The following is a 26277-nucleotide window of genomic DNA, read 5'->3' on the forward strand; positions in this document are numbered from 1 at the left end:
GTGGCTAAGAGTGTTAGCGACCGATTTTACCCATTTAGTCACTAATTTCGTGAGTGACTAAATTGTATTTTTCTAGTAGTGCCTCCTAACAAATAATAAGATAACTTTTAATATTTTTTATTTTATTTTTTCATTTTGTTCATATTTGTTTATGCATATTTAAATTACTTTGTAAGGACCACATTAACCGTATCTATTATGTAATGATGAAAAACACTCGAAAAATACCATTTGACAATAGTTGATTGAAGATTTTATGATTTAACTTATGATTTGAAAGATAATTCGATCTTTTAAATTATAGAAATTTACCTTGTCACAAAAGTGAATATTATTTTCTTGCATATGATATATGTTGAAGAGGACGATAATGTGATATGTGAAAAATATTTGGATGTTAAATTCAATGTATGATGTATCTTTTGAAAGTTGTGAAGCGTTTGATCATTTGATGTGATGAGATGATGTGAATTACCTATGAGATGTAACAAGTAATACATGTATACGTTTTTGTTGGAAATTCAAATGTAAGTCTAAGTCTCATATTAGGTAAAGATAAAAAAGTTGAGTGCAAACAACCCTAAATTTATTGTCTCAAAGTTTTGGATAAAAGATTATTTTATTAGTGTTGAATATCTCTAATGTAATTGAGAAAACTCTAATTAGTACAAAATCATTTTATATTACAAGTTTAGATTAATTTTTTTAGTAATTTATATAAGTTCTCATAAAGAATTAATTAAACACACAAATACATGATGCACATATATGATACGTACGACACGTATCTGATACGACACGTATCTGATATGACACGTATCTGATACGTTGATACATTTATTTTAAAATTAATGAGATACAATATGTGATATATGAATATTGAAAAAATGTACAATAATTTCTAAAAACATAATAAATATATGATTGTTATTGAGTGAATCCAAATTATTAAAATCATATGTACTGAAATTGTCAACATAAAAAATATGAATCATTGTCATTATAAGAGTACTACTGCTTTGTAGATTAAATACTTCATTGACAAGTATCAATAAAATATTCTAAAATATGGATAAAGTATTTTAAAGTATCAGACACAGATACATGATTCAAATTAAAGTATCTGTGCATCATAGTATATATCCATATATTAATTATACCCATTTTTGGAGCATTACTTGTATAATTTTTTGAAACTCTATATACTGGGGAGAATAACACCAATGAGATCTGAGTTTAACCACATAAGACACTGATACCACTATCAACCCAAAACCTTAAGGCAATGGGTTTATGGGTCTTGATTCTTTATATAGTGCTCTACTTTCTCATTTCTAGTCAATGTGGGACTTAGACTCACACTTGAATTCCTAACAAATTAAACTCTCCAAAATAAAGAATTAGATTAAAAAAATAAATTTGCATAAAGTATATTGTAGTAATTTATTGTTGAACCTATTAGATAACTTGGAATATAATTCTTATATATCAATAACTAACAAGATTAAAATAGATCATATAAAAATCCGAAACCATCCCCTTAATAATACGATTGAAATAAGTACGAAACAAAATACATATTCTGAAATTTATCTTTTATCTTAAACTTTACATTTTTTCATAAATATATATATCTGACTTAACCAAAACGAACCTAGATTTTGAAAAGTTGATTCCAGAAATATCATAATGAAGTTTATTAAACAGGGCCTGATTGAAAAGAGAAGTTGTGGTTAATTAATGAGTGCCGACAACTCTTTTCAACAAAATCTGATTCAACTTTGTCTGTGTCTGAGTGAGTTCATGCCTAACTTGTACTCACCCTGCACCCTTTCTGCACTCTTCTAGCCATTCAAATATTATGTTCATACGTAAATGCATTGCTTTCACGTGTTTTTTTTTTTTTTTTGTTTTTAGGTTTTCTTTCTGAGATGAAACGTATTGTACCCGAATAAAAAAACAAAAGATGAAGCTATGATGAGATCCTGCACAAACATAATAATTTGTTGCATATAACAGTTGAACATACACGTAGACCAAACATTTTCAATGGTTTCTCATTGTATTTTGTTTATTACTATGTATACAGAAGTAGGTAAAATGTACTGCACTGTTACTGTATACATGGTACCCCGTTTCAACCATCAAACATTTACTGTTAAATAAAAAGTTATAGTTATTAATTAGAGTATAATTTTTTTTTACTTAAAAATATAATAACTTAAATGTCACAGTTCAATTGTGATTCACTTCATTTAAAATAATTAATATCATATGGAACGATGTAACGTAACTTTCTGTTTTCGTCATAAATATGTACTCTTCAAGTGATTTTATTTCATTCAGAGTTTGTATAAGTTAATTATGTTTTTGTTATGAAAAGTTCAAATTAAAATATTATTAGTGAAAAAAACTGTTGCCAGTTCATTGATCAATATTGGTTAAATTTATAGTTAATGTAAGAAAGTAGAGTGAAAAGTGATGTGATGTTTATTAAAAGAATGATGTTCTCAAAATTATGTGTCTAGATCAAATACTATTGGTTTAGAATGAATATTAGATAGTATTTTAAATTTTTTAAATGTGTGAACTGTATGGAAAAGGTTATTTCATGCTTCGGTTATTAAAATTAATAAAGGTGTAAAAATTATCAGAGGTATCTATTTTAATTATATATTTTGTTTAATTAAATTTCTAGCTTTAGTTTTAGTAGAAGTTTAGCTTTAAAAACTTTTAATTTATATATAAAATAATATTTTTTAAACATAAAATTTATTAAAAAATTATAATGCATGAAAAACTAAATTTTTATTAATACCTGCATTCGACAATTATAGTAACGACTTAAATTCAATTTAACATAAAATTTAATTTTAGTATATATAATACTAATTTATATTTTTCAGACGATTATGACAACTTTCAAAGTTTTATCCAATTGTTTCAAAGAATATTATAGTAATGCCTTTATCACACAATAATGTAATACGATTGAAAATGGATGAAAATAAATTTATAAATGTGTGTTTTTCTTCATTTTATCATAGACACTTTTATAATTTTACAGCCATAATTTTTTCCTTTTTCTAAAACTAAATAGATTTTCCCCTTTTGTTAAATATCTATGTTTTATCCTTTCTTTTGGTTTCACCTCTTTTCTACTTTTAATTTGTTTTATAAATATACCCTAACTTTTCAACAAAAAAGTATATATATTTTTGTTACACCAATCTCAGACAGTCTTTAACTGTAATCAGACACCACCAAAAGTACGTAATAGCCGTTGGTGAATTCCATTGAATTTCACACATATCTGTTCCTTTTCCCCTTTGTAAATGTTATGAACTAAAACGGTAATTTTACCCGTTAACTTAACGTTGAAAAAGTTCAGGAACTATTCTAGTTATTATAAAAGTGTAAATTTTTCTTTTTGAAAAGATAAAATGTTTTTTTTTATATTTGAACAATTTGTACCTAATTTACTTTTATAATATTTTTTTTAATGAGGGTAAGAACTTCAATTAAGTACAGAAATTAATAATTCCACCGCTTGAGAGGGGACAACATATTCTTGGTTGGGAAGATCATCGGAAAATGTAATTTAAATTATTTAATGGGACAAATGGAAGCACATTAACGTTAAGAATTTTTAAAGGTTATAAAACGATGATTTAATGAATAATTTATCCACACTCCTATGTGTTTTACTGCTACACTTCTGTTTCTCAAGAAAATTCCCCTCTAATAGATTATGACACTTATACAACATACATATAATTCAATTAAAAATCCAAATATTTAATTTATTATATTTTGATAGATATTTTTAAATAATGATTTTAAGTCTAACCATATATATATACACTTCAAATTAGATTTATTTTTTATTGATGTGAATTTCTTACGTTGAGATATGTACATCACACATATGAAATTAGACATTTAAACTTTAATTTAACTTAATATCACAAAATCACCTTTTAACGTAAGATTTGCATTTACATATACTTTAACTTTAACTTTAACTTAACCTTATCTTAAGTTGATCTAAGAACTATACACTAATTTTACATTATCAAGTAACAATAATTTAAATACAACTTTATTTTTTTAATAATTTTAAGTGTTTCTTTATAACAATAAAAAAAATAGACCAGAAGAATATGCCATGATTAACTTTAAAGTTAATCGTTATATTTGAGATACTAATTATTTTAGAACTCTTTATTGATTTTTAAAAGACATTTTAGAATGCTAGGGAAAAATGTGTATTTATTTTATTTATTTTCATTTCTTCAAAACAAAATTGTGATAAAATTTTGAATTTTAAAAGGGACAATGTTATAAATAGAATAATTGACGATATCATTTTAACAAATTTAACTTTATTTTAGTGTTTGTAGGTATGTTGTCATGAAATATGATTTGTTTAACAAAATGTCATTGATAAATGGACATATTTTAATAAATAATTTAAAAACCTAGAAGTTTGAAGCATAGTTTGACTTGCATGAGTTTTTGAGACTGAACCCAGTTTAAAAACACGTTCAACAAATAAGCAGAAGAATAATATATAGTAAAAAGACGAAGACATGAACGCAAGTACTATGCAACATGTGAAAAATATTATCGTAAGAGCAGGATCTAGGATGCTGTTAGAGGACGGTGTGTTGGAACGCGTGCAATGAACAGTGATGACTCACGATACGCACCGTTTTCGGTGACCGACATTCGCATATACAAGGTTCCTTCGTAGACACCAATTAGGTTAAGACCCTTTGTCCTGTAACGTAACATCGCATAACTCATTTTTGCTACTTTCACTCTTCGATTTCCCCTTCTTCGCATTTTCCATCACTTGCCCAAAAAGTTTTAACATGAAAAACAAAATAATAGTACCAATAATAATTATTAACAATAATGGGAAATGCGTCTTAAAAGACAAGCTTGTTTTTTTTTCTCCATCTTTTCTTTATTCTTTATGGCTAATTTCCTTTCTTCAATCTTTTTTTTTTCCAAACTTTAAGGCATTAAAATGTGTTTTTCCCTGTCATTTGTCAAACTAAAGTGTGATATCTATTCATTCACATTAGGGTTTAATTGAAGTGGACATTTGGAACTAATACCGACACTTTTTCTTTTGCAGAAGGAAAAAAAAAAGTAAAAGCCTATCAAAGTGTGATATCTATTCATTCACATTAGTACAAACTTTTTTGTTTTTTGTTTTAATTAAAATATAATATCTATTAAATGACATGTTTTTTTAAATTTGGAATTTTTCAAGTATGTGATGATAATATTTTAGATATATATTTAAATAAAATTATGTAAAAATGTAAGGTGATAAATATTTAGTTAATTCTTTTCATTATCTTCGTTTTTGTTTGATGTTGAGGGCTGTATTTTGCATAGTATTAATTGTTTATCAATCCCTCTTATGTTGGTCGATTTAAATATGTTTTTTTAGAATCATCTTGATTTATAATTTTTATTTAAATATTTATTAACGTTAAGATAATAAAATTGATTGAATCTAACTAAATATCATTAAAATAATATAATAAGATGAGATTTTTTTATTTATATAATATAAATTGGTATTACTTTATGAGAATAAAAATAATAATAAGTTAAACAACGGGATCATTAAATCACTATATTCATACTTATATTAGAAGGAAAAAATAAAATTTATAATTTAATGTTTAGAGAAACTTATAACTATCTCATTACAAGAATTTTGATTATTCTCAATGGATTGTAATCTATGGATAAACTCTAATTTATTAACAAATATTATCGATGAATTTGACATTTAAATTTATCGATGGATAGTTCCTTTGAAAATAAATGAGTTTGTAAATCTGTCAATACCTTATCATTAAAATTATCGATGGTTTTCGATCATCAAAAACTTATCATCACAATTATCGACAAATACTTCAATTGGTAAATTCGTCAATACTTTGGACGACAAATTTCTTACCCAATACACATGAGTTTTGTATTATGTTAAGGGAGATAAGTGAGAAAAAAAGGGGAGGAGAAGAAAAGGAGGAGGATGAGAAGGAAGATAAGATAGTGATGGAGGAGGAGGTGGTGGAAGTGGTTGGATAAGCTGGTGGGTGACGCAAAGGATGATGGTTAAGGTGGAGGGTGGTGGTTGAAGCAGAGGCTCATTGATGGCTAACTCAAAGGGATGTGCTGATGATGCTCATTATAAAGTTGTAAATGACGATGATGGTGGTGACCTGATGAAAATGACCCGGACTAGTGGTGGCGCGATATCGATAAAGAATAAATGAAAGAGAAGAAGAATAATCGGAAGAAGAAGGAGACCACGTTCTACCAACAAATTCGAGATCATCAGTAATTACAGACGAATTTGTATCCGTTAGTAAACTTTATCAAGACATTTTTATTGACAATTTTTTGCTCATTGATAATCTATCACTAAATATAATTTACTAATAAATGTATGTTATTATAACTTCTAAGCATCAATAATATGCATATTCTTGTTGTATCTAATTAAGAAATAGTAATAATTTTGTAAATGAGTTTACTAAAATATTGACTAAAAGTTTATAGGATCCAACAAACTTTATGATTATTCAAGTGCATCCAATTATATAATACAATCTATCTTGATAAATTATCTATTTTCTTGATGCATGTGTTTTTGGGACATGAGATAATATACTGATTTCCATTATATTAATTATAATTTAATGTTTTAAGGTAAGATATAAATTACTATTCATTTTCTTTCTTATCTTTATCTTTATCGTGTAACACATTAATTTAATATGTATTAGGTTAGTATAATGATAGTTAAATAGTATACTCACATATTATAAAACAATTTATATAAGAACAAATTTGTTTTTGGTTCTTATCATATTCCGAATTTTGTTACTCATCGTAATTGAAATTGTCTTTAATCAAATATACTTGAAAAAAATCATAGTACATAAAAATGAAATGGTCATGGTGACAAAGTTGAAGAGAAAAATAAATAGATTATAAGTTGAAATCCTCTATTTAAAAATTAATTAGCTTATTATCAACTAAATCATTGTGAAATATAATTAATATTTATCAATTTTTTTATGAAAGCAGTGTATTACAGTATATAGCGTACATCAAATTAAATTTCACACACCTATTGATGCAAGTGAAGATGCACAAATGATATCACCGAGTGTGACGAGTAGAAAATGTTCTTAAATTATAAATAAAAATTATAAATTATAAAATATTATAGTGATTCCAACACATGGTTATTTGTGTGTGTGTTTTTTTTTGTTGCTTTTTACCATGCCTTATGACTCTGGTTTGATTTTTAGTAGAATAAAATTTGACACATCAGTTGATTACATTTTTATTTTATACTTGGAAACTAAATTGTATTTAGTCAATATATTAATCCCGTTGTCATTTAAATATCATGAACTTAATGGAAGATTAAGAAAAATGAAGGAAAAGTACTTACGCTCTTATTTATCATATATGAGAATCCATTTACTTTTAATTCGTAACAACATCATAATTTTATTATTTTTTTTTCATGAAAAATATCTAATGGGTCGTCATCATTGATATTTGGAAAATGAATATGCATCACATTACGCATTTTTTTTAATAAATAAGCATAAAAAAGAAGCTATTCTTTTAGAAACTAAAAACAGGGCATTTCTTATTTATAGATAATATATATATATATATATATATATATATATATATATATATATATATATATATATATATATATATATATATATTCAGCCCATTGTTTTTTATTTACAACAGAAATTTAAAATACTTATAGAAAACCAAAGTAAATATCCGTTTTTTTTTAAATATGTAGACTCCACTTAGATATAAGAAAAATAAATAGCATTAATGAACTATTTAAACTTAATATAAAGCATTAATGAACTATTTAAACTTAATATAAATCATTAAAGTCTTTTTGATTTTTATTTAACGTTACGTTATATTATTAAACTTTAAATGAAGACTTTTTCAGCAGTTAAATCATATATTTTTTTAAAAGCATTAAATTAACAGCACACTTCTCCTTCTTCGGAAACTAAATTGTCGTTCTAACCCACCAACTTCTCAAATTTAAAACAAGGATATGTAAATATTTTTTAACTATGATATTAATATTAGAATGGATTATTGTAGTTAAAAAATATATCATCTATTATTCTTAATTAAATTTTACCAATGTGTTATTACTTTTTATTATATTTTAAATTAGTCAATGGTAATGTGTTTTCATTTTAATATTTCTATACAAAAAATAAAATTCTATGTCAATTACTTTAGTTTTAAACAATAAAAATTTAATTTTTTTAATTATTTACTTTTTTAACATTATATCTACATATTATTAAAAGGGAGTAATTAGTGGTTCTATCTAAAAGATAGAATAATCCTGAAATAATTTTTTAATTTTTTCAATATATATATATATATATATATATATATATATTTATAGTATACTTACTCTTATTTATCATTGCGAATGATTAGAAAAGTATAAAAATTTATACAATAATTTTTTACAAAAGTAATTGAAAAGTTTGAGGTAAGTTGACATAAAGTTAGTTTTAATAAAAAAACTAATCTAAAATTTCAATGATTAAGTATTTTTTTAATATGTATTCAATATATTCTTCAAAATATAAAAAAAAAAAAAAAATAACGGGGAAGAAGAACATAGAACCCAACAAGGGAGTGGAAATAGCAAAACACATGCAAAAGGCAGAATATTAGCTGGATCCACCACCACCTAAATTTTACCACGTACTTTTCTAGTATGGATCCTCTACTACAGATCTTCTCTGCATCTTTCTCCAACTCACTTATACACCATCCTATTAATCTAACGTTCACATCAAGATGACGAGACGTGTATCTTCTTCCTCCCGCTGCATCACTCTCACCTGCCACAAATCGGTAATAAAAACCATAAAGTTAATGATGTCACAATTTGCTAAGAATTTAACGGCAAATTTTTGTTACATCTTGGAGTATGAATGTTGGAGGTGGAGAGAAGAATATGCTTAAATGAAAAGAACTTTAATCAAGGCCGTTAAATTGATCCAACGGCCGACAAATGAGGGAGAGACAAATGGGTGTGTGTGGTAGAGGATCATAACTCCTGATTTCTCCCTTTTGTCATCTGATTCAACCTTTTCTTTTCATTACACTCAGTTTCTCACTCTAGCAAATCCTCTTCTTCTCTCTCCCTTCTCACCACTCTCTCTCTCTCTCTCCTTCTCTCTCACATTTGGCAAGAGAGAGAAACAGTCACAGAAAACAGAGCACATGAGAGAGATCAAGCAGCACAGCACAATGTGCAGTAGCAGCTTCATCTTCATCTTCTTCCTCCTCATTGGACCAATCTTTTCCCTTTCCTCTTCAACACCCATCAGCAGAAGAATCCTCCACCAACCATTTCTACCTGAAGGAGGTTCTCCACCTCCCTCTGTTCCCCCAAACCCTCCTCCACAACCTTCTCCTTCACCTTCACCTCCAAACCCAAAGTACCCATTTTCCACCACACCCACCAACAATGCTTCAACACCCTTCTTCCCCACATACCCTTCTCCCCCACCCCCTCCTTCTCCTTCGGCCTATGCTTCTTTCCCTGCTAACATATCCTCCCTCATCCTTCCCCAATCCTCAAAGTCCAAATCTTCCTCCAAAAAACTCGTCGCCGTCGCCATCTCCGCCGTCGCCTGCGCCCTCGCCGTTGTCTCGCTCTCAGCCTTCGTCTACTGCCGCCGCCGACGTCAAAGCTACTCCGCCGACGAGAAAACGCTCAGATCCGACAGCAGCATCCGCCTCTTCCCCCGTGAAGCTTCTGTTCCCACTGGCGGGGGCCGCAAACCGAGAAACACCTCTTCTAACAGCTCCGAGTTTCTCTACCTTGGCACCATTGTTAACTCCCGCGGCGGCGGCGTCGATGAGCTCTCTGAGCCGCACGCTGCCGCGTTGAACCCCCGTAAAATGGATTCGCCGGAGCTGCAACCGCTTCCGCCACTGGCGAGACAGGCTTCCAGGCTTAGAGAGGAATCGGCGGCGACGGTGGAGGATGATGAAGAGGAGTTCTACTCGCCGAGAGGGTCGTTGAATGGAAGAGAAGGCTCCATTGGAACCGGATCGGGTTCTCGGCGAGTTTTCTCTGCCATTGCCGCGGAGAATTTAGTTGGTCGTAGCAGCAGTGAGTCTACAAGTTCATCTTACTCTTCTTCCTCTTCTGCGTCCCCGGATCGCTCTCATTCCATTAGTCTCTCTCCTCCAGTGAGCATAAGCCCCAGAAGATCACAACCCAAGTCGCCTGAGAATACCGTGGCACACCATTCTCCACCGCTACCTACAGCGGCGATTAGAAGATCGCCGTCCTTGTCCACACTGTCGTCGCCTTCGCCTGGTTTCGGGCAGCACATGCCGTCTTCGTCGTCAATGTCGTCGACGCCGGAGCGGAGGGAGTGTCAGTCGCCATCGCTGTCTCCGCTTTCTCTGTCGCCGAGGAAAAACCCAAACCCAGATGGTGAATCACCCCCAGGACTTGTTTTACTTGAAAAGACGCAATCTTTTGGTTCGTCTAAGTCCAAAAGCGACATTGGGTCGCCGAGATTGTCCAATGCCTCTTCCATTGGGAAGTCCTCGGCGTTTTCTCTGCCCTCGCCGGATAAAGGGATGAACTTGCATCATGGGTTGGATCAGTCTCCGACCATATCCGATGTTTCAGATCGGTTTAGACATTCTCCTCTGTCATCATTACATTTGTCACCGACATTACTTTCATCGCCGGAGAGGGAGTTGAGCCCTCAGCCTCAGCGGCAGTCTCAGCCACAGCCACAGCCACAGCCACAGCCACAGCCACAGCCTGAGCATCAGTCTCTGCCTCAACCTCAACCTCAACTGCCACCTTCACGGAAACACTGGGAGATTCCTGACTTGTTGACACCAATCGGCGAGACACCGATTTTTTCAGCTCCTCAGAGGAAACAATGGGAAATTCCGGTTCTTTCAGTACCAATTGCTCCATCGAGTAGTAGTGTTTTAGCCCCTGCTCCACCACCGCCGCCGCCACCACCTCCGCCAGTTCCGCGGCAACGTAAGCAGTGGGAGATGCCAGTGCCTTCTCCCGTGACGCCGGTGGGTCAACAGGTTTCGAGGCCGCCGGCGCTGACGCCTCCTTCTAGGCCTTTTGTGTTGCAAACCCCAAATACAATGGTTTCTCCGGTGGAGTTGCCACCTGTTAGTTCCCAGAATTTCGAGGAGAGCTCTGAGGAGTCATCTAAACCTAAGTTGAAGCCTTTGCATTGGGACAAAGTGAGGGCAAGCTCTGATCGTGAGATGGTGTGGGATCAATTGAGGTCCAGCTCTTTTAAGTAAGATCTTCAACCGTCACTAACAATGTTGTGTTATGTTATGTTATTGATTGTTATTGCTTTTTCCGTCTTTGTTTTCTGCAATGCATAGGGAATTGCTTCTTTAGCAGTTGATGATTCGTGTCGATGTTCATGGATTGAAGTGCTTTTGAATTGTGTTGACTGTGTAGGTTGAACGAGGAGATGATCGAAACCTTGTTTGTAGTGAATACACCAAACGCAAAGCCTAAGGACACAACTCCTCGCTCGGTTCTTGCCCCGCAAAATCAAGAGGATAGGGTGCTGGATCCTAAAAAGTCCCAGAACATTGCTATCTTGTTAAGAGCACTTAATGTGACTATTGAAGAAGTGTGCGAATCACTGTTAGAAGGTATTTTTCCTTTGGTTATGGGGTTTATGTCATAACGTTTAATTTTCTAGTTTTGTTGTAATTATTGATTGTACCTTGCATAGAAAAACTTCTGTTTGAAGTGTTGTCCATTGTGGTAATATTGACACTTGTGTAAATTCTTGCTGATCTTGGCCTCTTGATGATAATCACATGGAATAAATTCTTTACCCACTCTGGACATTAAATTTCAGTTCCATGTGCACTTGATGCTTGGGTATTTTACACAGTTGCTGGATAAAGTAGGAAATTTTAAAAGGAAAAAGAACAGAGATATGTCGACACTAATTTAGGCAACAACTTTTTCTTTAGTATAGTAGTAGAAGTTTTGAGTGGGTCTTCATTGAATGGTATGATGTGTTTGTTGCCTAGATACAAGGAATGAATATGAATAGTATTGTACAAATGAATAGTTGTGGTTATTATTGTTCCTTAGATCTGCTATGATATTGCTTAAGTTCTTAAGAATCTATTTTGGTTACGCTATTAATGATCCTCCAGAATCTGGGTTTTATGGTTTGTGTTCTCTCTCCATAAGAATGTGATTTCAAATACTAAATCTTTCCACCACTTTCCAATCATATTACCTTGAACAGGTATCACTGATACACTTGGAACTGAACTGCTTGAAAGCTTGTTGAAAATGGCACCAAGCAAGGAGGAAGAACGCAAACTGAAGGAACATAAAGACGATTCTCCAACCAAGCTTGGTCCTGCTGAGAAATTTTTGAAGGCAGTGCTCGATGTACCTTTTGCATTCAAAAGGGTCGAAGCAATGCTTTACATAGCCAATTTTGAGTCCGAAGTAGAGTATCTTAGGAAATCCTTTCAAACTTTGGAGGTATCATCAATATTTCTTCATTTTCTTCTGCATTGTTTATCTGAACATGTAGAGGTTTCTCTTGGTACTTGTCATGACTCATGATTTCTGGTGTCTTTCCATTCACAGGCTGCATGTGAAGAGCTGCGAAACAGTAGAATGTTCTTGAAGCTTCTAGAGGCCGTGCTAAAAACCGGCAACCGGATGAACGTGGGGACGAACCGCGGCGATGCACATGCATTCAAACTCGACACACTTCTCAAGCTAGTTGATGTCAAAGGCGCAGATGGCAAAACCACTCTACTTCACTTTGTCGTACAAGAAATCATCAGAACCGAAGGCGCTCGTCTCTCAGGCACCAACCAAACACCTGGCGGCGCGACGAACTCAAACTCGAATTCGAACTCGAACTCGAACGACGATGCCAAGTGCAGAAGGCTGGGCCTGCAAGTGGTGTCTAGTCTGAGTTCCGACCTGGCGAATGTGAAGAAAGCAGCTGCAATGGACTCTGAAGTTTTGAGCAGCGAGGTGGCGAAGCTGTCGAAAGGAATGGCACACATTGCAGAGGTTTTGCAGTTGAACGAAGCAGCAGGGTCAGATGAGAGCAAGCAGAAGTTCAGAGAGTCGATGAAGAGGTTCACGAGAATGGCCGAGGAGGAGATACTGAAGGTGCAAGCACAAGAGAGTGTTGCTTTGTCGCTTGTGAAGGAGATCACAGAGTATTTCCATGGGAACCTGTCAAAGGAAGAGGCTCATCCGTTTAGAATCTTCATGGTGGTGAGAGATTTCTTAACGGTTCTGGATAGGGTGTGCAAAGAAGTTGGGATGATAAACGAGAGAACGATGGTTAGTTCTGCACATAGATTCCCTGTCCCAGTGAACCCTATGCTTCCACAACCTCTTCCTGGTCTTGTCGGAAAGAGACAGTACAGTTCCTCAGATGATGATAGTTCATCTCCTTAGCTGGTTATTACTCATGACAGTGTCACATCTTTGGCTGCATCTTCACTTAGGAACAACCTGGAACAAGGTGATTTTGATGGGCCTGGGGGGTGCATGTATGGTCTGGCCCATTTTTTTTTTCTCTTGTTAAATTGTAAAAATCCCTGTAAAAGATTTGAGTTATATCAATATATATTATAGATTATATATAGAGTAGAAGATTTTCTTTGGGGAAAATAAGCTTTTGCCTTGTATGAATAGGATATGTATTTTAAGTTTGTTATGTACAAAGCTATTCATTTGGAGATGGCAACTGCTTGCAAATCCTCTTACAGAAAACACTATTTGTGGAACCAAACTGTGATTCGGAAGCTATAATCCATTAATTGTAGACATCATTTCCTCGTAGAAGTGGACTTTTAAGTCTAATTCAATTTCACAAAATCGGTTTGTAAGGTGAGGTACAAGTTTAACTCAACTTTATCTTATAAGTCAATTTTATGACGTTGAGTTAGGCTTAAAGTTCATTTTTAACATAGTATTTATTGTTTAAACAAAATTAAAGCTTATCCTACTTAACTTTCTTAGATATTTTGTTTCATCTGTTATCTCGGGCCACTATCGGACCACCCATTTCTAGTTTCACGCATGAGATGAATATACTTTAGTGTGAGGAGGTGTATAAGAAGTTTCACATCGATTAAAGATAAAACAATTTTTATAATATATAAATGAGGTGCAAATTTCACCTTACATGTCGATTTTGTGAGATTGAATTAAACTTAAAACCTAATTCTACTGTATCTTAGACTAAATTTCAGAGGTTGCGTGACTTAAAAGCTGATGATAAATTTGCAGAGGACAATAAGTCACATTAACGATGTTTATTGCATAAAATTATTATAGTTACGACAATTGAATAAGTTCAGAATATCAATCTTTTTTAGGTAATGCATATCTAGCACTTGCATATCTTCTTACAAAAATTATTTGTAAAAGAAAGCATGTTTTTTTTTTTTTAATTTTTAAATAAAAACTTACAATAAAGCAAGATTGTCACCCGAATCTAATTTAATAATTACTTATTTGACTTTATTGATGAACTTTCAATTGGATAAAATCTTCTGAGAGTCTTCCATTTGTGTTAGATTCAAAGGTAGAAAAATCTTTGGAAAAGTTTACCGATTTTTAAGTAGATTTTGGTATATATGTAACATACGGTTGTCAAGTTTAGGAGTAAATATTTTATTACATATAATCTAATCATTGGATTAAAAAAATAATAGAACTTAAGGAAAAAAAAATTACATAAAATGGTGAGACCAAGCACGTTACCAAAGTGGAAAAGGATTTGTATTTTTCCACCAACTTTAAGACATGTTCCATGCAGAAATGGCTGCACGTGATGCCCTAGTTTAGAAGAAAAAAAAATAGTTTAGTTGAAGATTAGGGTTATACAGAAAACATGTGAATAACACGAAAGCAAGGAGTTAGAAAAAATTGAACCCAAAACATTGGTCTTGATCCGTTGTCTATAACCTGAGCTGGTTCCACTAAAAACCATGTTATCTAAGCACCACTTGTGCCAGTTATTCCTTTGAAACATGAAAACAGATTTCAAAGTCAAACAAGTCCCATAAAATAAAGTGTTCTACCAAATGTGTAATGTTCAGCTAATTAAGGAGAAGATGAGTACAAGTTATTGAAAAATCATAGGTAGGTGGAAGAACTATTGACCCTATAAATTTTTTTGACTGAATATAAAAGAATCTATGATAGGAGTACATATAAAATTTCAAGTTGAAGACGTAAATCCTGTATTAATTGCATGGTAATAAATTTAAAATTCATAGCGATGAGTTATAGAAATATTTTTTTATATTAAAAACTACTTTTTTGTTTGGCAAAAACATTCACAACATTAAATAACAAATAATGGTCTACAATAAGCAATAATAAAAATTAAAATGAAATATATTTAGGTTAATTAACATATACATAAACCACCAATAAGTGTTATGGTATAAGATTCTTAGATTGAAAAAAAAAAAAATAGAAAGCTTTAAAATGAGATCCATGAAAAATAAATTAAAATCCCATTTCATTGCATTGGAAATATTATAGTTGAGTTAACTAGATAATACTTCAAATTTTTATCACAATTATATATATATATATATATATATATATATATATATATATATATATATATATATATATATTTAAAAGTTAGAATATAGATTAGTAGTTAAAATGGAATAGCTCTTGGATGGACGTGTTATATATATATATATATATATATATATATATATATATATATATATATATATATATATATATATATATATATATCTATCCACTTTAGTGTTTAATTTTTCTTTGAATAAGAAAATTTTAATTTTAATTTACATAAAAATATTTTGGTTATTTTGAAATTTAAAAGCAATAGCATTCATTTTAAAATAGATAAATACTATTTATTTTAAGGTTATTTTTTTAAAAGTTGTATATTAAAATTACATACTTAAAAAAAATCTATGATATTTATTAAAGATCATGGTTTGTATACCAAAATCTCTTAAAAGTCTTGACATCCAAGCTCTTTAATATATATAACATAGGTATACTTGAAAAATTCTTATGGATAAAAACTAAAATACTATTTTGAACCAAAAATCTAAAAACAATAAATGTCTATATAGTACTTATGTTTTGTATATTAGTCGCCTTGCTCATTATTATTAAAGAAGAATCTCAAACTCACACATGGTAAAGAAATTTTTCCCTTAACCTAATTGTGATTCCCTAAAGTTTTGATTTTTCACGAGCTTGCCCTCTTTCTATATGAAAAAGAATAGACAAAGACACTATGATAAATGCATGCAGCCTTTAGAAAAGACATCTTAAAGTGAGGGCAATTCCCTCTTTATTATTACTTTCTGAATTTTGCAAGAATATTCCAAAATACCATTGAAGGATTTTCATGGATTGTTGAAACATCTTCCCAAAATTTTAGTTATGTTGCGTGGCTTTGTCCGAATTGTTGCCTCGCTAGGGAATCTTTCTTCTGTATGCTATGCAAGATTCAAATATTGCATAATCACAATTTTATGCTTCAATAGCATAGCATAACATTGTAAACTATTCATTCCTAATATGGACAAATAATCTCTACCACTTTGAATAACTAGCAATCAACCAATATTGAATTTTGTTTATTCAATGTTTAGGACACCAAGCACTAAGCTAAATAGGACCATGTTAAAAAATGTAAATGTGAATTTATATATAAGCTTCCTCAAAATAATGAACAATATAATTAAAAAATTTAAAACTATTATAAAAAAATTGTGTTTATATAATCTTTAATAATTTGCTTTCTGAAAACGTTTATCAATGAAAATTGAATTTGTAACCTTAGGTCCAAAACCAAAACACTCACTACTAGACTAAAAGATATATTTGATAATCAAAATATAACTTTTTTTTATGTAAGAGCATAATAATTCAAGTATCACGATTCAATTGTGATTTGGCCTATATGACCTTCGTCATAACAATTGATGCACCATACAGTAAATTAAGGTAACTATTTCAGTAATTTTAGATTTTTTTTTTCTGAAAATCAATCACTCATTTCTTTTACGGAAAACATTTTTCAGAAGCTTTTGATGGGGTGAGAGGTGAAATATGATGGGACACAGGAAGCTTTAGCCAAAATTTAATTATTTTTGGACTACGTGATGGTAAACTAAAATACTTAAAGTTAATTACCTGTAATTTTAAATATGTGATCTAAATTATCCACACTTTTAAATACCGTTGTCTAAAATATACACAATTTTAATTATGGTTTAAACTATCCACGTATTAACAATTATTGCCTACAACTATTATACATTTTCTATAAAACATAAAGGGCATCATTTTTACTATACACTTTAGGTTAAAGACAAATAAAATTCAGTATATTCCTGTTTTAGACGATGATATTTAAGCCATTGTAAGTGTTTGCTTATCTATAAAATGGTGTAATGTATATCACAGTTCCCGGTAGAGTTCAGTTTGTCACATAAGAAATATTGCACACGTTAGGAAAGAGTTTTTAAATCACTTGCATAAAGTGAGAATGTTTTACATAAGTTACATAAAAAGTTGGACGAAATATTTTATAATTTAGTTTTATGAACAAAAATACAATTTTTTATATTAGTTTAAAAATAAAAAACATATTTAACTTTAAAAAATATATTTATACAATTTCTTTTAACTCTAATATTTAATCTACCACGCCAATGAAAAAAGACCAATTTTTTTTTTTTCATACCTGTTTATCTTTTACACTCATTGTTTTTTATCTTATTTATTTTTTCCTATAAATTTACTTCCATCACCCTCAGTTTACAACAGTTCATATTATCAAGAGACATGTGTTAACTCGAGAGTAGGTAGAAACAAAGAATTGGTCATTTTAAAGAAACCAGACAGATCCTTTAAACTCGCGGGAACACTGTCACCCCACATAATCCATCACAATCAAGCTCATCAACATTCTAATCTTGTACCATAACTCATGGTTAATATTACAAAGTTAAACATTTTACCAATTTTTTTCATTTTTCACTTTTAGGTTTTGGTTCTAGGAGAGTTGGTTGCATCACCACTTGCATAGAAAACACAGAACTCAGTTTTTGTTCCTATTTTTTATTTTTATTTAATAAAATCTTGGAAGGAAGGAATTCTGCTTTAGTTTATGTACAGTTTTGATGGTGCTTCAATCTGCATAAGCATTACAGAAGAAGGAGCTTGTGATCTCAATCTCCTTCTTTGCTTTCATTTTGTATTGCTCACCACCATTCTTATCTGGTTAGAATCTAAAAACTCATTGATGAATACATAGGTTTTTCAATGTGAATGAATTGAATTCATATTTCTAATTCATCTCTCCTCTTTCTTTTCAGGGTTTATTCTAGGTCAAATTATGGAACAATTTAGGCAAATTGGGGAGGCACTGGGGGCTTTGAAATCTGTGATGGTATTCCGGGAGAACATTCAAATAAATCAGAGGCAATGTTCTCTGCTGTTTGATGTGTTCAACTCTGCATATGAGTGTATTGCAGATGAGATTACACAGAACCTGCAATTTGAAGAGAAGAATGTGAAGTGGAAGATTTTAGAGCAACCCCTGAGGGAGATCCATAAAATTTTCAGAGAAGGTGAAACATACATTAGGCAATGCATGGAAACAAAGGATTGGTGGGCGAAAGCCATTACCTTGTGCCACAACACAGATTGTGTTGAGTTTCACATACACAATCTGCTTTGTTGCATGCCGGTAGTAATTGAAGCTATAGAGTCTGCAGGAGAAACATCAGGGTTGGATCAAGAGGAGATGCAAAGGAAGAAGTACATAAACTCTAACAAATACAAGAAAGAGTATAGAGACATGAAGCTTTTCCAATGGAAATTTGGGAAGCAGTACCTCATCACTCAGGACTTGTGCAACCGTTATGATAGTGTTTGGAAGGAAGATAGATGGTTCCTTTACAACAAAATCCTAGAAAAGAAAGTGGAAGGTGTGACAAAGTATGAGAAAAAATTGATAGATTTGCTTCTGAGAAATTTGGAAATAGCAGAATCAGTAGCAGGGAGGCTCCTTCCGAGCTCAATATTGGTTGGATCTAAGGACTTTCAGGTGAGGAGAAGAATGGGGAATGCGAGCCAGTACAAGGAGATTTCGTGGTTAGGTGAAAGCTTTGTGATAAGACATTTTACTGGGGACATTGAAGCTTTGCAACCTGAGATCATAGACCTTTTATCTCTTTCCCATCCAAATATAATGGACTGCCATGGTGGTTTTACTGATGAGGAGAAGAAAGAGTGTTTTTTGCTGATGGAACTCATGAGCAAAACACTTTCCACCCACATCAAAGAGATTCACGGTCCAAGAAGGCGAATACCGTTCTTGCTTCACGTAGCAATTGATATCATGCTTCAGATTTCCAGAGGAATGGAGTATTTGCATTCAAAGAAAGTGTATCATGGAGAACTAAACCCTTCAAGCATTCTTGTTAAGCCTAGAAGTGCATCCCCAGAGGGTTACTTGCACACCAAGGTAACTGGATTTGGACTAACTTCTGTGAAGGATTTGAATCAGAAAGGGAACACAAATCAGAATGGAACTCCCCCATTCATCTGGTACTCTCCTGAAGTACTTGAGCAGGAAAACTCAGGAGGCACACCAAACTCCAAGTACACAGAGAAATCTGATGTATACAGTTTTGGAATGGTTTGCTTTGAGCTTCTAACTGGCAAAGTCCCTTTTGAAGATAGTCATCTCCAAGGGGAGAAAATGAGCAGAAACATAAGGGCAGGAGAGAGGCCACTTTTCCCACTTAATTCACCCAAATATGTCATAAACTTGACAAAGAGATGTTGGCATATTGATCCACATCAACGTCCAAGCTTTTCTACCATATGTAGAGTTCTTCGCCATATAAAAAGATTTCTTATTATGAATCCTGGTTACAGTACTCAGCCAGAACCACCAGTGCCATCACTAGATTATTGTGATGTAGAGTCACTGCTTCTGAAGAAGTTTCCTTCTTGGGGAAGTTCTGAACCTGCACCAGTATCAATAATCCCATTTCAAATGTTTTCCTATCAAGTTGTTGAACGAGAAAAAATAACTGCATGCTGTAAGGATAACTATGAGTCTGGAAGTGATGCTTCAGCTTGTGGTGATGAACTTGTTACTTCAGGGGATGAACCGTTTCCATCCACAGCTGAAAGGAAGTCTTTGCTTGGAAATGATATTATGAACAGAAAAATTATTTTGACCAGGAAATCTCTTGATTTGAAGCTCACCAAACAACCAGGTTGCCTTCTGAACCTTCTCGTTGTTGTTATTCATGCAATTATAAAATGCAGCAGTTGATGATTTTAAAGAGCTAATGAAACTTCCTGCTATCATCAACAATGTTTTATCCTGTTATGGCATGTTTGTGAATTTCTTTTTCATTAATCAAAATCTTAAGTTGCAAACTCCTGCAAGCTAAGGATACAAAAATGCCTGCTTGCTTGGAAGAAACCAAGGAAATTACAGAAGTATTCTAGCCATAATAGATTACTATTTCTAACAACATGTGTACATTGTTTGAGAAAATTTTCATGTCAGAACGATTTAGAAATCTTGTTTTTTTATATTACACACACAAAAGCCAAAGCACACTTTTGAATAAAATTTATCAAGAGGTTGAAATACCAGTTCATCACATTAAGGGTGAGTTTGGCTTTTCATTTTGAACCTGCAACTAAACAAGTTTGATCACACAAGTGGTAGAGAGTATGCAAGACACACAGCAAAAGTGTGAAATTGGGAGGAAGGTTGAATAAGATATGATCTTTTTTTTTAAATACTTTTGGAAAATATTTTAGAAAACAGTTTTTAGAACCAAAAGGTAGGAAGAAAATCAAATGATGTGAATCCTACTTCCTATTTAGTGAAAACATTTGTCAAACATAAACCTGTCTTCAACAGGAAAAAGAGGAGGGTGTTAAGGAAGAGGAGCTTCACTTTTATATCATTGCTAATTGTTTCTGAACTTGATGTGTTTTTGAATGCAGGTACAACGAAAGGGAGAACAGCAAGACCTCCACAAATGTCCCCTCGTGCAAGTATGAGAATTCCATCAGAGAACCATATATCAAGTTCAAGGGCAATAAGAAGAGTATCTTCTGGTCATGTCTCAGACTCTGAGCTTTCTTAGATCACAGAATGGATTCACATTTTATTCTGACTTCAGACACCAAGCAGATACTTATAAACTCGAGACTCTTCTCATTTGCAAGGATGGATTCACATAATTAACTTAAGTAGATTAAATTAATGTATTTTTGACCTGAGTAGTTTGTGAAAAAGGATAGGAACAGCACTCCTTGTATTCATGCCACAGCAAAATGTCTCATTAATGCATGAAAACTTTTTTTCCACCTTTTCTTTATCCTTAGTAACTGGGTGGAAATAGAACCTGGAGATTCAAATCTACCAAACTGGCACTGGAAGCATCTTTTGAACATATAACAGAAAACTAAAACATGATGTATAGAAGGTTTCAGTAGTTCTGCCTTAACTTTTGCACAATTTTCATAGACGGTGTAAATTTAATATTTGAACCAGAACCATTATTACAACTACACTTAGTTTTTGCAAGCAAAATAGTAATGCACAGCATAGATCACATCCTGTAGTTTTCTGATAAACTAAAAGTGATTTGGAAGTTAAAGTAACAAGAATGTATCTCTGCGCTGCATCATCCAGATCTGCTTTAGTAATATATCCCTCACTTGCTTAACAGACTGCAGTCTCAGGAGCTTGGATGTGTAGGAGCAAGAAGTTATGCTGTAAAACAACATTTTTGTATAAGATTCAAGTTCAATCAAACTTTCAGGTCTGTCTGGTGCCCCTAGATTGTTGATTTGTGAATATGCCATTGATGCGAAGTTTCTGAAGGAAAAACTTCTGCTTTGTACTATGGAGGGTGCTATATACAGATGTAATGATGAATCAGAAGAAACCTCTAGTCATGTGTGATACTGATATTTGAGAGAGACTTGCATGCTCCAGCTTCACCACTGCTTCAGTTCAAATTCCTTTGTACATGCTATATACAATTTTGGTTCAGCCTTTTTTGTATCAGATTTTAAAAAGGTTATCCTCATATCATTTTGTAGAAAACTAGCTCCAGAAAATGATCAAAGCATGAAAAATAAACACACACTTTTGCTCAGAAGCAAATTATTCCTCATAATTCATTGAAACCTGAACCAAAAACTAGTCTGAGAGTTCATCTCAAGTGAAATGAATCCTTTTAAGGCTTCAGTGTCAACCAGAGTCTGTCAGACCATCTGCAATAGTTTAACAATTCCAACTGAGTTGGCGGCCACAAGCATGTCAGACTTCTTTCTCCAGCAAACACTAGAAACGAACCCTCCATTACGTGGATCATCAGAAATGGGATCAATTGGCTCAAATTTATGAGTAGCAATTGGCACTAGAAGTGATTTGTGATAACAGTATACCTGAAAGGGATACATGTTTAAAATGAATTAGAATTTGTATCTTGGTAATCTCACTGGAAAAATTTATTAAGAAAAAGCAAAGTCCCATATTATCATTAGCATGGTGTAGATCTGAATCACCTCACCTTTTCAACTGTCTTAATTGTAAGAATGAATTGTATGATACTCATTAATCAAAATTATACCTCATTAGATTCTGAACCACATGCAATGTATCCATCAGAAACAGATAATCCCACGAAATTCTGGAGAAGAATTTGAACAACGAACAAATTACAAAACATCAAAGAAGACAAAAAGTATGGTAAAATGTGGCAAGAAATCAACCTTTTTATTTCTATGTCCTTTAAAGGTTAAGGCACAAGCATCAGAAGACAAAGCAGAAGAACTGGTTTTCTTCAGGTCCCAAAGCTTCAAAGAGTTGTCAGTGGAAGCTGTGACAACTGTTTCAGCATCTATAAATTTTACATAGCTCACAGCTTTCCCATGACCAGCTAGTGAGCACCAAGGGATTCTAGTGTGACGAAGATCATAACCATAAACCTTGTGATCAGCTGATCCAAAAAATAAAAGATTTTTTGATGGAGGAGAGAACTGAACACAGCATATATTGGCAACCATAGTGATAGTTTCCACAGAATTTCTCTACAACCAAAAAAAGTTTAGACCATTATCACACAATGTGAAGCACAGACATTCATTCTTTCTTTCTATGACATATTCTTGTTTCTTTTCACATTAATCTTGTTTTATGTTACAGGCAAAGGGCAAAACAAGATGAAAAATATGCATATAAAAAAGCATACCTCGTTAATATTCCAAACTTTGACAGAACCGTCATCACTTCCACTAGCAAACATTTTTGGGTCTGACAGAGAAATGTCAACAGACCAAGCTCTCTTTTCGTGCTCTATGTATTGAGATAAAAGCTGACCAGTGCCTGCATCCCACATCTGAGTTCATCCATTCATGTTATATCAGTAATGTCAAATGTCAAGTAGTGAAAACAGTAAAAACAATGATAGAATGAGTATGAATGAAAAAAAGGACATGACTAACATTGATTTTCTCTCATCAACTATAGCATTATTGTTTCAAGAATTACACACCTTTATCTCACCATCATAGTCAGCAGATGCCAGATGATTTTGTATGCAAGTGTTCCAGCACACACTACTAATCTTTGATTGATTTGACATCTCAACTACTACTGGGTACTGGATGTCATCAGAATCACTTGAAATAGCACTACTCAGTTCAAAAATCTTGATTTTCGTTGAAATTCCTCCTGTTGCAATGTAATCTTCATCACGGTCAAAACTTAAACCACAGATTATATTTCCATCACTATTTTCTAATCTGCCACACTCTTCAAACTTGCTGTAACGAGCAAACTTGCATAAACCTTCACAGAATGATTCTAGACAAGCAACAGAACTCTGAATTCTTCTTGGCTCCTTATTATCAACATTCTCTACATGCCTCCATTCACTTTCCATCACATTTTTATCATTGCTTGAAACAGATGAAGCCTCTTTTGGTAGAACTCTGGATCTTGCGGCAAAGTATGAACTCTCTAGCTCATTTATATTACTCATTAATCTTTCTTCATCCACAAATGGCCTTCGAATCATTTTTCCAATGTCTGAATTGGAAGAATCTTGAGAGTGTACATCGTTTCCTCTCAATTTAGGGTTTTTCATTGGTGCCAAAGGAAACACTGAATCTGTCCCAAGTGAGTAGCTTCTTTCTACCTCCTTAATATCTTCATTCAAGAAATTCAGCACTTTTTCCAACTTGGCTGCCTGTTTCTTCTTTTCTTCTCTGAGTGAAATTAGAAAATGTATTAAAATCTCTGTTTCAGCCTCATTGTCAGATACTCCAGCTTCATCATCTTCAGAATTTGATTCTTCTGGTTCACATACAAGTTCAGATTCTGTAATCTTCCTGTTATACACAAGGAAAATTATAAAAATTATGGAAGAAACATGATGCCCCTTCAACATGTTATCAACAATCCTTTAGCTATGTGATTATTTGAACATATTAAGGAAAGAAAATAGTATGTGTTGTTTTTCTGATCAGGTATTTTCATTTACAGAGCCAAGAAGTTCAAAGATGGTAATAGCACTTTCATGTCCTTAACTGAGGAAATGAAACTAATAAAACATGCAGTAATCAGCAATCTGTTTCCAAAGTCACATGCAACAAAACAGATACTTGACCAAGTTTTATGGATCTTAATAGAAACACTACAGGGTGATTTACAGAAGGAAAAGTTTCAATTTTTCAAAAAATCTATGGTTTGGGAAATATGTTTCTACTTAAAATAGCATTAATTTTCTTCAGAAAAGATTTTTAGTCAAGTTTCTTACCCAAATATTTTATGAGATAGTTCAGAATACAAGGATATGTTTGCATATTGAATTTTTTCATATAAATTTTAGGATTTAATGCATCATTATTCATGACATATTTATTTTATAGTCCTTACTTTCATAAATAAATAACAAAAAATAATTTTCTTACTGAAAGACAAAATACCAACTTTGAAAACTTTAATATATTTTACTACCATCGTATTTTGTTTCAAAATTTTATTTACATTTCTTAACATAATCTTAATATAATATTTAAAATATGGAATTTTTTTAATTTTTAATTAATTTAATTCTTTATTTTTATAAATACATCATTTTAATTTTTTTAATTAAATTTTAAATTTTATTAAATTTATTCACATTTTAAATGTATTTTTTAAATATATTTTATGATAATATTTAAATTTTTTATTTTATTTTTCATATTTTTGTGAATCTAAATATTATTATAAAATATTTAAAAATGTTAAATAAATTTAAAATATTTAAATTTATAAATACATTTAAAATATTAAATAAATTAAATAAAATTTTATAAAAAAAATTAAATTCATAAAATTTTTAAATAAAGAATTAAAATGGTATAAATTTTTTAAATAAAAAATTAAATTAGTATAAAGTTATGAAAATAAAAATTATTTAAAAAGAAAACGTCAGCTATAAATTTTCTTTAAATTTATAATAAAAATTTTAAATAGTAAAACCCTCTCGGCGAGCAGAGTTGTTGTTCTTCGTCGTCCACCGCCGCCTTCGAGGCTTTTCGCGCCAGCAGGGGCTGTAGCTCCGGCGACTCCATGGTGTTCCCCGCTTTCCGACAGGCGGCGGCGGCGGCATCATCGCAGTGAAAGAGGTTGACGGTGGGGTCAGCGAAGAAGGTCTTGCGTCTGCGGAGACAGTAGTAAAGGGCAGAGAGGGCAGTTAAGATAAGGAGGAGGATAAGGGCGCAGACGGCGGCGATTACGGCGACGGCAAGGGGGTTGGCGGCGGAGGCTGATGTGGGGCGGAAGGGTTGGTTGAGGAGGGTTCTACTGGTGAGTGTAGAAGTGGTTGGGTGCAGCAACTTCCACATTGTGTTTGCTTCAGTAAGAAAAGAAAAAGAGTTTTTAAGAGTGATGAATGTGTGTTAGAAATAATGAATCATATGAAACAATAAATAGAGATAAAGTTGACTAAAGAGTTTACCATAATGTGTATGTTTTGTATTATATACAGACATTCATTAAAAAATATTTATTTAGTATGTTATTT

At 32.3% G+C, this 26277-nt stretch overlaps 3 protein-coding genes across 3 annotated transcripts; 2 read left to right on the top strand and 1 right to left on the bottom strand.

Annotated features, from left to right (window-relative positions):
• Nucleotides 1–9213: 9213 nt before the first annotated feature.
• LOC114166573 (formin-like protein 1) lies at nt 9214–13778 on the top strand. Its single transcript, XM_028051321.2, has 4 exons — nt 9214–11417; nt 11588–11787; nt 12402–12646; nt 12755–13778. The coding sequence occupies exons 1-4, from the start codon at nt 9343–9345 to the stop codon at nt 13586–13588; spliced, it is 3354 nt and encodes a 1117-aa protein (XP_027907122.1). The 5' UTR covers nt 9214–9342; the 3' UTR covers nt 13589–13778.
• A 4319-nt stretch (nt 13779–18097) lies between these two features.
• LOC114166618 (uncharacterized) lies at nt 18098–21614 on the top strand. The gene is made up of 3 exons (XM_028051369.2): nt 18098–18433; nt 18529–20445; nt 21194–21614. Exons 2-3 carry the CDS (start codon nt 18549–18551, stop codon nt 21334–21336), a joined length of 2040 nt encoding a protein of 679 aa, XP_027907170.1. The 5' UTR covers nt 18098–18433; nt 18529–18548; the 3' UTR covers nt 21337–21614.
• Nucleotides 21615–21688: 74 nt separating this feature from the next.
• Nucleotides 21689–26163, bottom strand: LOC114166619 (protein SUPPRESSOR OF PHYA-105 1-like). The gene is made up of 6 exons (XM_028051370.2): nt 25734–26163; nt 23758–24595; nt 23455–23601; nt 22976–23293; nt 22834–22893; nt 21689–22648 (listed from the first exon to the last, which is right to left on the bottom strand). Exons 1-6 carry the CDS (start codon nt 26096–26098, stop codon nt 22466–22468), a joined length of 1911 nt encoding a protein of 636 aa, XP_027907171.1. The 5' UTR covers nt 26099–26163; the 3' UTR covers nt 21689–22465.
• Between the last annotated feature and the right edge of the window lie 114 nt (nt 26164–26277).

Source organism: Vigna unguiculata, chromosome 10 (genome assembly GCF_037176805.1).
Source record: "Vigna unguiculata cultivar grain cowpea cultivar isolate G323 ecotype 2 chromosome 10, ASM3717680v1, whole genome shotgun sequence".
NCBI lineage: Eukaryota > Viridiplantae > Streptophyta > Magnoliopsida > Fabales > Fabaceae > Vigna > Vigna unguiculata.

Coding starts and splice junctions, on each gene's coding strand:
- LOC114166618 (XM_028051369.2), top strand. CDS start 18,549: ATGGAACAATTTAGGCAAATTGGGGAGGCACTGGGGGCTTTGAAATCT. Junction 20,446..21,193: donor GAAGCTCACCAAACAACCAG/GTTGCCTTCTGA, acceptor TTTTGAATGCAG/GTACAACGAAAGGGAGAACA.
- LOC114166619 (XM_028051370.2), bottom strand. CDS start 26,098: ATGTGGAAGTTGCTGCACCCAACCACTTCTACACTCACCAGTAGAACC. Junction 24,596..25,733: donor CAACTCTGCTCGCCGAGAGG/GTTTTACTATTT, acceptor TGTGTATAACAG/GAAGATTACAGAATCTGAAC. Junction 23,602..23,757: donor ACTATGATGGTGAGATAAAG/GTGTGTAATTCT, acceptor GGATGAACTCAG/ATGTGGGATGCAGGCACTGG.
- LOC114166573 (XM_028051321.2), top strand. CDS start 9,343: ATGAGAGAGATCAAGCAGCACAGCACAATGTGCAGTAGCAGCTTCATC. Junction 11,418..11,587: donor TTGAGGTCCAGCTCTTTTAA/GTAAGATCTTCA, acceptor TTGACTGTGTAG/GTTGAACGAGGAGATGATCG. Junction 12,647..12,754: donor AATCCTTTCAAACTTTGGAG/GTATCATCAATA, acceptor TTCCATTCACAG/GCTGCATGTGAAGAGCTGCG.